General features: G+C 45.4%; 1 protein-coding gene across 9 annotated transcripts in view; it reads left to right on the top strand.

Moving 5' to 3' along the window:
- The window catches only part of MARCHF8 (membrane associated ring-CH-type finger 8), a 193,980-nt gene that overhangs the window by 90,446 nt on the left and 86,401 nt on the right, over positions 1-17,133 (top strand). The window contains exon 1 of one of the 9 annotated variants that reach the window (XM_065553338.1): positions 6,388-11,605. The exons of the other annotated variants lie outside the window; for them this stretch is intronic. Within the exon in view, the coding sequence (XP_065409410.1) occupies positions 11,540-11,605 (66 nt within the window). The 5' untranslated portion in view covers positions 6,388-11,539. Of the gene's footprint in view, positions 1-6,387; positions 11,606-17,133 lie in introns of those variants that run through there. 9 annotated transcript variants of the gene reach the window in all.

Genomic DNA, 17,133 nt, shown 5'->3' with positions numbered 1-17,133 from the left:
AATTTAATAATTATAATCTTTAAAATTACTGTCATAGCAGACAAGAAAGGAATGTAGTTGATTACACACTCAAAATTTCCTATCTTATTTAAATACACACTCCGACTTCTTTGCATTATGGCTTTAAAGTAATCAACTATACAATCTGCACTGTTGAAACTGTGTGTCATATTTACAGTCATAATAACAACAACAGTTGTATTTTGCAGTGTGATGTTTTTTCCCTGTTCTTTGTGCGCACTAAGAGTGGTAGTGTGGTTGAATTGAAATTGTGTGTTAGAGAGGGTATTATTACTATCTAGCTCTGTTTCTTAAAGTTTGGTACTGGTAATATGAAGGGCCCTACTGGACTTCCTGGAGGCTTTGACTCTTCTCCCCTTTGGGATATAGAGAGCTTTTCTACTAATGAAGTTTAGACATTTTTTTGTTTTTAAAGGAAAGCTCAGATTATGGCACATTCATGAGACATAAGTGTCAAGGGTTTTCATAACTTTTTATGTTTTAACAGTGGCTAACCCAATGGGGCCTCAGAGCCCTACTGTAATAAAAATATTTAATATGTCCCTGTGTTTGCACACACCTTCCTTGGTGCTACACTTGGCAGTTTGCAGAGCTAATTCCCTACACTGTTGTAAGGAGACTTAGTTCTACACCTGGTTCACTGATCTGATGCCTAAACACAAGTTAATAACAAAATTGAGGTAACTGGCAGAAGCAGCTGGAAGAAATGAGAGTGACTATGGCAATGTCTACACTAGAGATTTTACAGCGGCACAACTGTACTACTTCAGCTGGGAGGCCATAAGGTCTCCCGTGTAGCTGCTCTATGCTGAAGGGCTCCGGAGAGCTCACCCATCGGCATAATTAAACCATCACCCAACAAGCGGTAGTAGCTATGTCGGCAGGAGAGCGTTTCCCGCTGAAGTAGTGCTGTCCACACCGGTGCTTCTGTCAGTGTAACTTATGTCAGGTGTGTTTTTTCACTCCCCTGACAGATAAAAGTTTTGCCGACAAAAGTGCTACTGTAGACAGTCTTTGTCAGCCTCGTCGATTGTCGCAGGGTGCATGGTGCTTGGTACTGAAGTTTCTGGTTTGGCATTTGTGTTCCTAACCTCATCAAAAAGCATTTTTCCTACCTATGCTCGGTGAGATGGGCGCATCTTTCTCTCCTAGGTGTAGTCTGTGCTACAGTTATTCATGTCTTGGGCCTAGTCTACACTTACCGGCTGGTCCGGAGGCACGCCATCGATGTTCTGGGATCGATTTATCGCGTCTGGTTAAGACGCGATAAATCGATCCCGGATCGATCCCGGAAGTGCTCACAATCGACGCCGGTACTCCAGCTCGCCGAGAGGAGTACGCGGCGTCGACGGGGGGGAGACTTCCGGCCGCGTCTGGACCGCGGTAAGTCCGGACTAAGGTACTTCGAATTCAGCTACGTTATTAACGTAGCTGAATTTGCGTACCTTAGTCCGAAGTCCGGACTAAGTGTAGACCAGCCCTTAGTCACCTTGATTACACTGCTGCAGTGCAGCCTGTTACAGGGCTGCAGCTTAAAGTGTAGCTCTGCTCTGAAAAGTGACTTTGTGAAAATAGTGTAGTAGGGCTCCACGTTTACTGTGTGTCAATGATTTCTAAAGAAAATCTGCTCAGTATGCTAGTAAAATGGTGTTATTTTTCTAACCTCTGTCCTAGCAAAATGAAGGTAGGGAGGGGATCTGATTGCGCTCTATAAATACATTGGGGGGTAAACACCAGAGAGGGAGAAGAGCTGTTTAAGCTAAAGGACAATGTTGGCAGAAGAACAAATGGGTATAAACTGCCAAATAAATACATTTAGGCTAGAAATTAGAAGAAGATATCTAACTATCAGATGAGTGAAGGTTTGGAACCGACTTCTAATAGGAGTAGTGGGAGCAAACAGTCTAACTAGTTTTTAAGATGGTGCTTGACAAGTTTGTGAGTGGGGTTGCTTGCAGAAAAGGGAACTAGACTTGATGCCCAGGAAACTGTCTTTGTGGGATGATAGTTGGGTTTTAAATACATATAAGAGTGCAGTAGGAGTGATGTTTATTATCCTCCTTTATTTATTTGTGGCTGTTAAAACCCTCATGCACCTTCACAATGCATTTAGAGGAGGCAAAGGTGCAGGTCTTTAGATAAATTACCCTGGCTAGTACAAAACTGTCTTCCTTTTCTACACTAATGCAGTTCCAATGGTCAGGGCCGCAGAGAGCTATCTTACATTTCTGTGCTTTACATTTCTTTCTAAATCTGAGATCTTGGCAGGAGAAATTCCTGATTAAACAGATTCTCATCATGTTGTGGTTTTGTCCAGGAATACTTTACTCTCTGCCCTTTGGTCTTCACTTGTCCCTTTTCACTTTTCCTTGACAAATTCAGTTATTTGGGCAAACCCTGCCTTCCCTGATTCCAGTCAGTATGACATTATAGTCTTGCTGGATTTTATCACAAGGCTTCATAAGTTTTTGAATAGAGTTTATTTCCCTCTTAAGCTCCATTTTATGACCCTTCTTCCTGGATCATTCTAGGTAAAAGGCAAGCAATTAGCCTTATCAGGCTGACGGTCAGTAATGTGAGAAATATTTTTGCTACCTCCTTTAAGAGGCCTGGGGATTTTGGCTTTCCAGCAGCATTGCTTTTGCTTTAATAGCTTCAAAGAATTTGATTGGGAATTTATCTTGCATATGTTATCATGCTTTCAGTAAACTATTTCTCATAAAGCCATAGCCTCGAATTGCTCTTTGCAAGTCATTCATTCTTTGCCCACTTTTTGTCACCACATTCTAGCTTTCCCTGTAATCTTCAGAGGTGCCTTTCTTGTTTGCATTGCTTTTAAGCAACCAGTAGAAATTTAATCGTGATTTTTGAAATACCTATCTAGAATCCATGTAGCCAACTCTCACTGCCTCAGGAACACTCCAGAGGTACCAGTATTGAGCAAACAGGCAAACATCACTACAGCCCTGGGTTGCCTTTTAATAATTTTCTAATAATAACATCCATCAATAACTGATGTTCATGTTGACCTACAACTCTGATTTTCCCAGTATATTTATGTTATGGGGTGGCTTCTTGCCATTATTTATGAATTTTGTATTACAATAGCACCTAGAGGCCTCAACCAATATTGGAGCCCCATTTTGCTATGAGCCATGTGTACATGCAGCTGGAGATATTCCCTGCCCCAAAGAGCTTACAGTCCAAATAGAGAAGACAGACAAATGACGGGGGAGAGAAGGTATCGCTATCTCCATTTTACAGATGGAGAACTGAAGTGCAGTGAGATATTAGGTGACTTGCTCAGGTCACGCAGGAGGTCTGTGAATTGAATCCCCATCTCCTGAATAGAGCCAGCGCTTTACCCACAAGATCATCCTTCCTTCCCAGTGAACTCCGATGTATAGTATTAGGCCATCTCTCCTGGTTTGGTGCCTAAATACCAGTTTCAATGATAGACATATTTGAAATGTAGATAGATGGTTCATCTGCAGGGCTGTTTGTTTGGTTAGTGTTTAAGCTTTCATTAAACAATAGCACAAGGCTATTTTGGTCCTTAAAGATGTGTCTTGGTAAATATTGAGTGCCAGATTCAATACTAGCATAAGTGGGTGCAGTTTCAATCCATTAAAGTTAGTCTGCCCAGTCTGTAATTAATGACTTCTGATTAGCACAATTGTTGTAGCTTCATAAAAATTGCTCAGATGTATTGCCATATGGCAGCACTTCTCTGTCAAAAGATTAATATGCTTTTTCATGGTTTGCAGGAAGAGTAGTTGCAGGACCTTTGAAAGACCAAATAAATCGTTCAAGAGCATGTTACTTACACTGTTTTATATATTGAGAAATTCCTCAGTCCATTATGTGCTGGTAATTGTGATTACTATAACTATGAAGCCAGAGCTCTTTAAATTTTTAAAATAATATTTTGCTTCAGGATGAAAGATACTATTTAAAACATACCCAATGACTATGTAGATTTTACACATGGCTACCTGTGGAGTGAAACCCAGCCACTGTTTAACAGAACACAGCAAGATTACACACGAGTTTAGGGTAGGAAGTGAGAACTATCCAGCCAAAGCTACAGAATGTAGGGAGGCAGAATGCAACTGGGTTGAATTTGGCTGGAACGTGACCACTCCCGTTACTGCAAAAAGGGCCATCAGTATGTTAACAATCACAAAGTCAAAAAGAACTGAGAGAATTGTTTATATACTGCCCTATTTATAGCCTCTCCTGTTTGATATTTTCTACATCTCTCTCTGCCTCACCCCTTTTCATGTCTTTGCTTAATATGTGTTTGACCTTATTAATGGTATTGAATATTCTGCTGGAGTCCTTGCACTTTGCTTGTGCTGAGCGTATTCTAGCCTGGCTGCTTGGATTTCTAGCCACTTGTTATTAAAGCTGCACTTCCTTCATATGTTCAGGTTTGCTGTGATATTTTATCTACAATGTCTCAGAATCTGTAATTTCCCTTTGTAATTGATACCTCTCGCTCATTAGTGAGGTACGAGTGGCTGAGAGCACCTATCATGATTAGTGACTTTCCTGTCCTTTTTATTACCATAACATAGAGCTCACTAGTAGCTGTTGATATTACAAGCATTTACTTGGTGCCCATCACCATGGCATAGAGGCGGCTTAGAAGGCTTAAGATGACACAGGGAACGGAGGCCAAACATGTGCAGTTTTCTCAGTCTACCAGGAAACCAGAATCTAATAATTTGGAAAGGGCTGGAAAAGAAGGGTCTTGCAGCTCTTTGTGACCAAGTTCGTTATTCCTTTCTTCGGGCTCAAACCTGCAAGATGTTGAGCACTTTCAACTTCCACTAAAGTCAATGGGATTTGAGGGTACTCAGCTTCTTGCAGATTTGGTCCTCTAAATAGCGTGAGACTCTCTGTCTGGGCTCACCATAGGGTTGCCAACTTTCTAATGCCAGAAAACCGAACACCCTTGCCCCGCCCACTGCCACTCCCCCTCCTCAAGGCCCTGCCCCCACTCACTCCTTCTCTTTTAAAAACTTGTATCATCAATTTTTGTGTGTGCAAGCCAGCAAAAGGAATAAAAGTCAAAGAGTTAGGCTGCAAATTTTATGTATGTATTGCCGCGAGTATACACACATGCGGCAATACATACATCTCCCTACACAAAGATACAGTCTCTTATGCATGTACAATGCATTACTCCTGAGGGAATTCTGCGCCAAAAAATTAAATTCTGCAATGAAAAATTAAAAAATCTGCTTACAATATATTAAAATTCTGCATGTTTTATTTGTCAATAAATAAACGTAGAGGCTCCAGCATGGCAGTGGGAGCACAGGCCCATGGCTGCATGAAGGTGGGAGATCACTCCTCTCCCCCAGGAGATGGACTCAGTGGTGAGGCTACACCCAACCCTCACACAGCACAAGGGCTGGACCTGCCCCAGAAATATCTTGGGGCCCTACCCGGTGCACCAGGTGTGGGGCAGGCAGGCTCAACCAGGCAGGATCTAAGTGTGAAGGGGCTCATTGGGGGGGGGGGGGGGAGGAAATCCAGGCGTGAGGTGAGAGGGTTCTGTGTGGAACAATCAGGATGCAGGCAACTCAGTGGGGGGGTCTAGGTGTGGGGGGATCTGAATGCAAAGAGGCTCAGTGGGGGGGCGGGGGTTCCAGGTGCAGGGGGAATGAGACTTTACAGGAGCGTCCAGGTGAAGGTGGTTGGGGCTCAGCAGGGGGTCTGGGTGCTGGGGGAGTGCGGCTTGGGGAATGGGGGTCTGGGTGCAATTAGTGGGGGTCAGTGGGTTGGGGTCTGGCTGTGGGGGCTCAGGGTGGTGCAGGGGGTGGGGCTCATCAGGGTAGGAGTTTGAGTGCAGTGAGCTCAGTGGGGGTGGTCTGGGTATAGAGGTGGGGGTCTTGGGAAGAGTCTGGTTGCAGGGGGGCTCCAGATGCAGGGGTTGAGGTTCAGTGGGGTGGTGTTTGGGTATAGAGGGCTGGGGAGGGATCTGGGTGTACAGGGTGAGGTTTGGTGGGGGTGGGGGTTGGGTATGGGAGGTCTGCATGTACAGGAGTTGGGGAAGCAGCTCCTCGGACAATGACCCCTCCCGCAGGAAGGATTCTGAGCTTTCTGCTGCCGGGGGAGGTTTCTGGGGGTGGGCTGACACATCCCCAGCTACTCCTTGCAGGGGAAGAGGAAGGGTTGGGATGGGGAGAGATGCAGTGATGGGGGTTGGGACGGGGAGAGATGCAATGACGGTGGATGGGGGTTCAGTAGAGATTGGGATAGGGAGGGATGCAGTCACGGGCGGATGAGGGTGCGGGAGTGGGAATACAGTGATGGGGATGCAATGATGGGGGTGGGGGGAGGGAAGCAATGACGGGTTGGGACAGGTAGGGATGCAATGATGGGGGATGGGGGTGCAGCCCCGTTCCCAGCACTCAGCGATAGGGATACACATACCTTCAACTCCAGCACTCAGAGACAGGGATACACATACCTCCTGGGTGCCGGCAATGGGGCGACAGTCCTTGATTCGCAGCAGGGCATGCACTGCAGCTTGAGCCCAGCCACAGGAGGAGCAAGAGGAGAAGAGGGCCGGGCCACAGCAGGAGAAGCGCGCATCACGCGACCCCTCAACAGCCACCTGCTGAGGGTCTCACGAGTGGCACTAGTTCCTCCCCTGTCCTGACCCAACCAATGGGAGCTGTGTCTGCGGGGAGGGGTGGGGCAGCCCCTAAGGCTAGGAGTTGGATGTGCTGGCTGCTTCCAGACCCAGGTGCCACGGCACTAGCAGGGAGCCTGTCTGCCCCGCAGCAGCGCTGCGAACCGGACATTCAATGGCCTGATCAGCAGTGCTGACTGGAGCTGTCAGGATTCCTTTTCGACTGGGTGTTCTGCTCCGAAACCGGACACCTGGTCACCCTAGCTCACCTACCTCTCTGAAGTCTCCCTCTGACATGCAGGCTCCCTTCCTACAGTGGGTGCATGCCAAATCCTGTAGATCTCTCCCACCCAGCTGTCAGTTCCCAGATTCCTCCAGGAGCCCAGTTAATGTTGCCAGTTCCTGTGATTTCTATTGTGAGTCTTGTGGTATTTGGTCATATCTAAAGCTCTTGAAGTCAAGCGATTCTACAAGAACTTCATCGTTTTCTAAACTAAGTTTCTACCCTTCATTGTTGTGGAGAAAAGCTTGAAAACATGACTCTTAAGCTCAAAAACCTGCAGGCTGTTAACAAGCTTAAGTCTATTATTTTTTTTTTATTATTTATTATTAGTGGAGATATCCTATCTCCTAGAACTGGAAGGGACCTTGAAAGGTCATCGAGTCCAGCCTCCTGCCTTCACTAGCAGGACCAAGTACTGATTTTGCCCCAGACCCCTAGGTGGCCCCCTCAAGGATTGAACTCACAACCCTGGGTTTAGTGGGCCAATGCTCAAACCACTGAGCTATCCCTCCCCTCGTCATGAGATTTTGGGTGCTTATCTCGTGATTTTTTTTTGGGGGGGGGAGGGGAGCATAACTCAAACTCATGTCTTTTATACACCTGGGGTTGGCAGTACTGGATGTACCCACTTGAACAGCCTGGGTTCTGATTCAGCTTCTCTGAAAGGAAGCCAAATTAAAAATATCCATCCAGCTAGGAAGCCCCCGGAGAGTTGCAGCTGGGAATGGTGGGGCCATAGTTGCTTTTGAAATCTGCTCGTGGCCACTGCATCCAGCAGCACCTCTGATGGTGCAGGTGCTTTCACTCTCATCTTCCTAAGCAAAGTGCCTTGGAGCGCCAGTCTCGAACAGCACTTGCGTCATCGTGAGGATGCTTGAATCCTTCATATTTGGTAAAGCTGAATCAGGAGCTGGTAAATGGATCTCAAATCAGCAGTTCAAAAAGTGAAAAGGCATCAGGGAAGCTGGAAGGTGTGGGGGAGGAGGAGAAGAAGCTGCTTTTCAATCTTCCTCCACGGCGGTGTGTCTCCAGCACTTCCTGCCAGGCTGTCAAGCAGCGTTTTTCTGTTAATAAAAAGGAAGCAACCCTTCTAAACTACAATAAATTCCCAGGTTAGCCTTTTTTTAATAGGAAAACAATCTTGAAAGCTGCCTGTCTAAGTCTGTTATGTTGACCTTGATATTTGTTCTCAATACCAAGACTTTTCCTTTTTGTAGTTACTATATACTGTATTGTCATTTCTTAATCTTTGTATTGACTTGGTAGTTTCCTTTGAACAGTTTTTGTCATTTTATCTGGTGTCTGATTATTAGGTTTTGTCAATTTCTCTCTGTCTAATATAAAATCAACACAGTATTTTCTGAGTCATTGGGAGATATAGATCTCTTTTAATTTAAATTGCTAGTCACTGGTTAGCATTAGGACCTTGAAACATAATGACTGTGGTCTCCAGAGAACTGTTCACATGTCTCAGTATAGGTCAGATTAGTTCAAAGAACCAGATGTGATACCTTGGGCTAATGGAGACACCTGGTCTGCCTTCAAATCCAGGTCTGGCCATGTAGGTTAGAGGGCTAATTCTGCTAAAAATCATGACGTTGCCTGTGCTTCACAGGGGCTTCAGCAAGATCTCTATATTACCTGAATAGAGCTTTCACTGCTGTCCTTTTCTGTAATTGTGGCCCTGCACCATTCCACTGTGGTCAGCATAGGAGCACTGACCATCATTCACCATAAATCCAACTTGATATTCAGTTATGTTTTTATCTCCTGATTGGTTGGTGTAACGATGCGGCCTCACCTCTGCGGCGCCTCCTGCTGGTGACTTCTGGGAATTAGCTTGTTCCAGCTCCGGAGCGCCCTCTGCAGGCCGGTGATCCGCCTGTCCTCTGGCCCCCATGTCCCTCCCTGGACCCCGGTGCCCTTTTACCTGGGGTGCTGCCCCCTAGCAGTAACCCCTCAGTCTTAGGGTCTCCCCTCCCTGGGGAACCCCCACCTACTGTTCCCACCTCGCCTTAGTATAAGGCTACTGCCAGTCATCGTCTAGCCCCACACCCTGGGGCAGACTGCAGTATCAGCCTACTCATCACTGGCAAGGTTGGGTTTGGACCTGCTGCTTTCTCCCTGCCACAGCCTTCTACCAGGGCTGTTTTAAGCCCTTCAGGACAGGAGCGGGTGTCCACCCCACTACAGTTGGCCTCCCATTTCTCAGGTTGACATAAAGGGTGGGGGGGAGTAAGCAATGGCGCTGTCCCAAATACTATGCCCAATTGTAATGTCTAGATTGTACATCTTTTGATAATATCACTGTCCCTCTTTCTTATATGCTTGATCAGCCATGAAGAAGTTAAGTGGTGAATGACTGCCACTATAAGGCTTCAGAATTAACATGCTAGTGATATAAGTTCACACCCTCTTTGAGCTATTGTTTCAGGCTGTCTGCAGACTTTGGCAGGGATCACTGCATCAGATTACATTTAGAAAATTTTCCTTACCACCATAAGGTCAAGAGGGATTTAGCCCTTGTCTATGCTTAAAAAGTTTTGTTGGTGAAACTATGGTGGTATAACTATTCTACCAAACCCTCCTAGTGTAGGTGCAGGTTATACCGCCAAAAGAGTCCATGTGCTGATATTTTTGCTTGAGGAACTGGTTTAAGCTATACTGCTACAAATAAAATTTTTTTACTCTATAAATTACATCTTTTTTTCAGCAAAAAGTCACACCCCTGATATAGCTATGTTGGCAAAACATAAGTGTAGAGTAGGCTTTAATTTCTTCCTTTTTTTTTTCCTATAGCATTAGATGTCAAACAGGCAGGGAAAGTACCAGGTCATCAACACAATGCAACTAAGAGCAGTCCAACTCCCAAGTACATCCCCACTATTTGGTAGGTCTAAGTACTAGCTCAGCGAGACCCTGATCCTGCTAGTGGCCAATGAGTGCTACCCCAGTACAAATGGTTAATAATAATACACCTCTACCCTGATATAACACGAATTCGGATATAACGCAGTAAAGCAGCACTCCGGGGGGGGGCAGGGCTGCACGCTCCAGCGGATCAAAGCAAGTTTGATATTATATGGTTTCACCTATAACGCAGTAAGATTTTTTGGCTCCCGAGGACAGCGTTATATCGGGGTAGAGGTGTAGTAATAGATCCTCACAGTCTGAAATAATATCAGAACATTCTCTTCCCGCAAGCTGCTCTTACATGTTCTCTCTGTCTCTCCATTATACTTAAGGTTGAGACGACTTTACTCTTTAACAGATAATGTTTCTAAGTGTTCTAAAATCCATCTGCTTGGTTGGATAGTCTCAAGTTATTCATGCCTATCAGTTTCACCCCTCAAAGTGCTATTGTATCTGTTAAAAAGGGATCCAAAAGGAAGTGTTAGACATAGAATTTTTTTTAGTAATATGGCTGTTTTTAAAACACTTAAAACAACCCTCAAATGATATTCTCCCCCCCCCCACAAACTGCTACAGAAAAACCAAGCTGTCCACAAATTGCAGTAAATATTTTCAAAGTAATACTGTAACCCAAAGGAGATTTTTTTTTTTTAAGGTCTTTTTTCACTCATTAAAATGGAAATCCTGGTGCAACCTTAACTGGAGTAGTGTAACCACTGCACTGTATTATTGCTTTGCCACATTAGAACTGGGGTGAGGCATGTTGGGGTCATTTGGTCAAGGGATTCATCAGATACAGCACCCCTAATAAGGAAATGATTTTAATATTCAGATTGCTCTAAAATCCACATGCATGGTGACATTGTCTTGAAAATTGGTATGGTACAATAGGGGCTGGGGCAGAGTGGGGATGAGAACCCCCATTGACATGACTGGGTCAGTTCACACATCTCAGAGCTATTGTGACAGACTGTATTCATCTCTATAGAATGTTCTGATTCATCTGAGAGAATCCCATTGAGCTGAACAGGCCGCTTCACACTTCTGCAGTCCTCTTATGTTGTAGAGGCTACACTTTGAAAACTAGGAAAACAGAGTTAAGGTCCACACCGCCCGCACCTTGCAACTTTAACTCTGCCCTCTTTAAGCCATGCTCTCCCCCACTCCTCATACACAGCTATCCGTTCAGTAGCACTCTATCCCTCCACATGGGACGGGGCTCTGTAGAGAGGTAGGACATGGGTGCAGCTAGAGAAACCATTAGACCATGTCCTCACTAAAAAAGCAAATTTAGGGTGGACTTAGTGAACCCCAGCTGACTATGCCTGGCCTGTACTTGACCACTTCACCTACAGTGCACAGACCGAGACCAGAGTTGCTAGAGGTAAACAAACGCCCCTTCTTCCAGGGCTTCCCTCTGGAACATTACCTGCACTTTGCTCTGTGGTGATAGACCCAGACCAGTTGGGAATAGCAGAAGGGAGATATACTGGCCACTGGATAAGTAGTTTTCTGTTCCCTGAGTGACCAGAGCAGGGGCTGTGCCAGGCTAATAGACCACCTGACTCCAATTAACCTGCTAAGAATCAGGTGAGGCAGTTAAGCACCTGACTCTAATTAAGGCCCCTCTGATGCTATAAAAGGGCTCACTCCCCTCAAGCTAGGGGAGGTGGATGGGTAGAACTGCTGGAGGACTGAGATGCACAAGTGGTATCAGACATCAGGAGGAAGGTCTGGTGGTGAGGACAAAGAAGGTGTTGGGAGGAGGCCATGGGGAAGTAGCCCAAGGAGTTGTAGGTGGTGTGCCGCTCTACCAGCAGACACTCTAAACAGCTGCAGTCCACAGGGCCCTGGGCTGGAACTCGGAGTAGAGGGTGGGCCTGGGTTCCCCCCCCCCCATACCTCCCAACACCTAATCAAACACAGGGGGAATTGACCTGGACTATAGCTTCTACCAGAGGGGAAGGTCTCTGTACTGTTTCCTGACCCACAGGGTGAATCTGTGAAGCGAGCAAATCTGCCAATAAGTGCAGGACTCACCAAGGTAGAGGAGAAACTTTGTCACAACTGTTACAAATCCCCATATGTTTGTGGAAGTAGGCAGTGTTGTTGTAGCTGTGTTGGTCCCAGGATATTAGAGAAAAGGTGGGGGAGGTGAGATCTTTTATTGGACCAACTTCTATTTGTGAGAGAGACAAGCTTTTGCGCTTACACAGAGCTCTTCTTCAGATCTGGGAAATGCATGTAGCTGTGACATGTGGAACGCAAAATAGAATGGATTGTTTAGCATAAGTTGTTAACACACATTTCAAGCAGACCGTTCAAGGTAAAGTGGCCCATTAACACTGCTCCAGTCATAGGGGGGGGAAAGGAAAAATAATCGGGGGGGGGGGGGGCATCTTAAATGGGTTATAGATTGTTGTAATAAGCCATAAATCCAGTGTTTCTGTTCAGTCCATAACTTTGCTAGACACTAAAAATTATGAATTTAGCTTCCCAGGCACATATTTTGAAGGTGTTGTGCAGGTTTCCTTTGAGGATGAGAACTGAGAGGTCAGATATAAAGTGATTGTTTGTGAAAAATGTTCACCCACAGGTGATATGGTGTTTTAGTCTATCATCTTTCTGCGTGAGTTCATTCAAGAGCATAGTGACTGCCCAACAGACATAACTCAAAATAGAAACATGGTGACCCTGGTCCATTTGGGTGCAGATGCACCCTTCTCCATATTGCAGTATGAGCTGTGACAGCCTGCCACAAGTAACCCCTGCACCAGTCAGTACAGCATGAAGAGCAGTCAGAGTGCATGCACACAAATGGGGAACACAATGCTGATGGATATAACACAGGACTTTACTTAGGGCATGTCTACACTACAAACATAAGTCGACCTATGTTAGGTCGAGTTACAGCTACTGCAGTAAAAAGCAACAGAGGGTCCTGTGGCACCTTAAGACTAACAGAAGTATTGGGAGCATAAGCTTTCGTAGGTAAGAACCTCACTTCTTCAGATGCAAGAAGTCTTGCATCTGACGAAGTGAGGTTCTTACCCACCAAAGCTTATGCTCCCAATACTTCTGTTAGTCTTAAAGGTGCCACAGGACCCTCTGTTGCTTTTTACAGATTCAGACTAACACAGCTACCCCTCTGATACTTGGGCTACTGCAGTAATTACTGCAGTGGTTCATGTCCACATTACCGCCCTTCTGTCGGTGGTGAACATCCTCACTGGGAGAGTTTTCACTGACTTAAGAGGGGCAGCGTGCGGGGTTGAGAGCCCGGGCTCTCAGCTGCAGCCCAGATGCCACTGGGTTCTTGGTTCACGGCAGCCACCCGGGCTCCAGGTGCAGATCTCCCTGCTGGGAGCCCGGCTTCCCCCGGGCTCTTGGTTCCCCACCAGGAGCCCGGTTCTCCGCCAGGAGGCTGGCTGCCACCCCTGCCTCTCAACTCCCTGCCAGAAGCTTGGCAGCTGCCAGGGCTCCAGGTGTGGATCTCCCCAGCGGATGCAGCCAGGCTGCCAGTGGGAAGCAGGCAGCCCAGATTGCATTGAGGAGCCGGGACCCCAGGGTTCTGAGTGGGGAGCCTGGGCAGCAGCCCAGCTTGGAGCAGGTAGACCGGACAGCAGGCCAGTGGGAGCCAGGAGCAGGCTTTCTTGTCAATTTCATGGCTCCTGCACGTGAAATTGACAATAATGACAGCCAACAGCCCATGGAAGTAACCTGCAGTGTCTACACACAGAAACTGTCGCTCTCACTATGCCGACATAAGCCCTATGCCTCTCTTGGAGGTGCAATTACGATACTGGTGCAGTTATGTCAGTGGGAGCAAGGCTGTAGTGTAATAACTGACATAATTAGGTCGACATAACTGGGTAGTGTAGACCAGGCTGAAGTTATTCCTCAAGTCACTTATTATAGGGTCACCCTAGCTGAAACATACAGTATATTCCTTGCTAGCTCCTGGGGGCGGAGTTAAGGTGCTGGGCTAATATGTACTGACATTTTATTTCTGGGTTTTCAGAGGTTTAAGATTCAACATTCTGGAAGGAGAGCAACAAGAATTTAGACACAAACCCATGGGTGGGTTATGCTGGAACTCCCATCTCAAGGTGAACCTAGATTTCCTGTCCCAAAGTGTCTTGTGCGTGTGTTTAAAGGGTCTTACTGCCACAATTTTCAAAAAGTTTATTTCCCTCTACACAGTTGCAGGCCATATTGCTTTGCTAGGTGTTCTCATTGCACATATTATCATACTTCACCTTTTGCTCCTCTGGCATTTATTAAAAAGTGTTTTCACTTTCTATATGCCATGTAGCAGCTGTTTTTAATTTGTTAAAGCACAAATGGAAGCCTTCTCACATGTTTGACTCCAGGGGAGATGTAACATACTTTTCACTGAGAGGAAAAACAAGGTGAACACAGATAGCTTCATTTTAAATGTAAGAGCATAGGTAATATTGGAAAGCAAGAATTTAAAAAGGGGGAGACATGGGCTCTGAACAGCAGTAATGTAGCAGGAGAGTGTAATTAAAATAACATTTGCAGTTTTAGAACCCCCCCCCTGTTTTGAGACTTTTCTCCATGCTTCATGAAGAACAAATTTAGCCTCTCAGCACTTTTGAGAGGTTAGGGAAGCATTATTATCCCCACTTTTTAAATGGTACAGGAAGATCTGGGAACAGAACTTTGAACACCTGCCTCTCAGCTCTGTGCTCTAACCGCAAGACCAATCTCTCTCACTACAGCACCTGTCTATGCTACAAATACAATCAACTAACCCATTTTTAAATTCCACAGTCATTTTCAGGATCTCCCTTCTTGCTCCTCCAGTTACAGTATGCCTAGGGGTGAGGTGTGTCTGTATCTGCCTTCAGAGCTGCACAGGCTGCTGTTCTTGAAGCAGTTCAGTTACTGCAGACAGAGGTTGAAGTCAGCACAGCCAAGTCAGTGCATATTCCCTACACTAAATGAAGCCAAAGTATAATTTGATTTCATTTTATACATTTTAAATACATTTGACACAAAAGGGAAAACTATTTTCCCCTGCCTGGTCCTAAAAATATTTAATAAGCTAGCATGCATCCCTTTCATTTGTTTGTTTCATCCACTTGTATCTCATCTTGAATTAGACTGTAAACTCTATGGCCAGGACTGTCTCTTATCATATATCTTGTACCCATAGCACAATGAGGCTTTGATCCTGATTTTTGGACTGTGGACAGTACTAGTGCACAATAATAATTACTAGTATTCATATTTACAACAAGCAAGGAGGCACATGGCATTCCACATGATCTTTAAAATCCAGTAAAGAATTATTTACCATATTTAAACCTAAATATTATTAGAATCTCCTAAATTGGCCACTAATGAAATTGCATCCCTCAGATTTGCATAACGCACTGGCTAGTAAGTCTATGTGATCACATCCTTTTCCTTTTAATGGTTGGCACAAAGAGAGCAGAGCCTACTACTATTAATAGCTTAAGGAGTTATTCCTTTAGCCCAGAAGGTAGAGGCTAATGCCATTGCTGCTGAAAATCCTGAGTTCTATCCCCACTGATAACCCACAATGCAAGAGAAGGAGGGGCCATTGCAAAGATCTCAAGTTGTATTGAGCTGCAGAATTTGGGTCCAGATGTGAATTTCCCCAAGATTCAAAGGGTTTTGAGCCAGATGCTGCTGTTTTGGATCCATCTTGGTCCAGCTGTGAACTTTGGGTCCAAAATGGAACTTCCCTAGAGTTCAAGTAGGCTCAGGTCTAGGTTGGGCCACATGAGACATGCAGTTTTAAACAGCTCTACTTTTCTATGGTATTTGTACTGCTGGTACACACTCCACAATACATCCCCAATAGCATTAGGATGTGTATAATCACTAGAAAACAAGACAGAGGCCAAGCTAATTATAACATCAAATGACTCTGTCAAACCAAAGTTAATCTAAGCTTCTCCTACCAGGAAATGGCAAATAATTCTTTAAACCATTATTCAATGTACCAAAAAGCTGGTATATTTTTTCTTTCTGATTTCTCGATTCTCTATAAATTGTGTTTCACTGGTTCTACCCCCTCCTGCATCCCCAGTATAAATAAACTCTCAGGCAGAGTTATTTAATTCATTGTCTTGCTGGGAAAAGAATCACTTCCTCTATGTTATTTGTCAAAAAGGCATGTTTGACTGGGTATGTCTGCACAGCAAAGAAAAACCTGTAGCTGGCTCATGCCAGGTGACTCAGACTTGGGCTGCAGGGATGTTTCATTGCTGTGTAGACTTCCAGGCTTGGGCTGGAGCCCCAGTTATAGGACGGGAAGGTCCCAGAGCATGGGCTCCAGCAATGAAACAGCCTCGGGGCCCAAGCCCCGAGAGCCTGAGTGGGTTTTTCTTTGTGTGTAGACATACCCACTAGGACCAGGGCCTAGCACTTCACCTTGTAGGGCAATAGGTAGCAGGAAAAGAAAATCCTCTTGGATTGAAAAATTGTGTTGCTTTCTGACGTCAATCTTTGTATCTAGGCTTAGATAATTTGAAGATGGCCACCTCACTTGGATCATTGGGGAAAAGAATATGTCCTAGTATATCTTTCCAGACATTCTTATGTTTATAACAATATTTCATGTAACTTTTTTCATGCATTGTATTAAACTGTATCCTCAGATTGCTTTATAGAGTTTTGTTAAATAGAATTACAAAGCTAACAGAGAGGGAAAGAAATTGAGGCAAAAGAGAAAGGAGAGAAGTTTTCAGGTCCTTTTTGAAAATGATGAGGCATAGAGAAGGAGGAAAGCTACATTATGTGGCAAGAGGAAATGGGAACAGGAGAGAAGGCTTTCTCACCTGCACTGATGAGATGATATGAATGGGTGAAGAGCAAGCATCACATGAGTGGAGGGAGTGAAGAAACAGTGAAGTTGTTTGAAGATGTGATTAATGTGGTCATTGCTTGCTTTATCTCTTATTGTTGAGTTGTAAGAAGCAGTGCTTTTTTAAACATACTCTTGAGGCTAGTGTTATATACTTAGGCTCTGCTGTTTTTTCACTGTGCCACTTTCAGGAGTAGCTCTTAGGCCAGGGGTGAGCAAACTATGGCCCGTGGGCCACATCAGACCCGCAGGACCGTCCTACCCAGCCCCCGAGCTCCTGGCCCCCCTTCCCCGCAGCCTCAGCTCGCTTGCTCCACCGCCGGCGCAATCCTCTGGGTGGCAGGGCTGTGAACTCCTGGGGCAGCGCAGCTGCAGAGCCCAGCCTGACCCGGTGGTCTGTGCTGT

The sequence above is a fragment of the Chrysemys picta genome, chromosome 7, assembly GCF_011386835.1.
Source record: "Chrysemys picta bellii isolate R12L10 chromosome 7, ASM1138683v2, whole genome shotgun sequence".
NCBI classification, from domain to species: Eukaryota; Metazoa; Chordata; order Testudines; family Emydidae; genus Chrysemys; species Chrysemys picta.
This window is presented reverse-complemented; position numbering and strand designations above follow the sequence as displayed.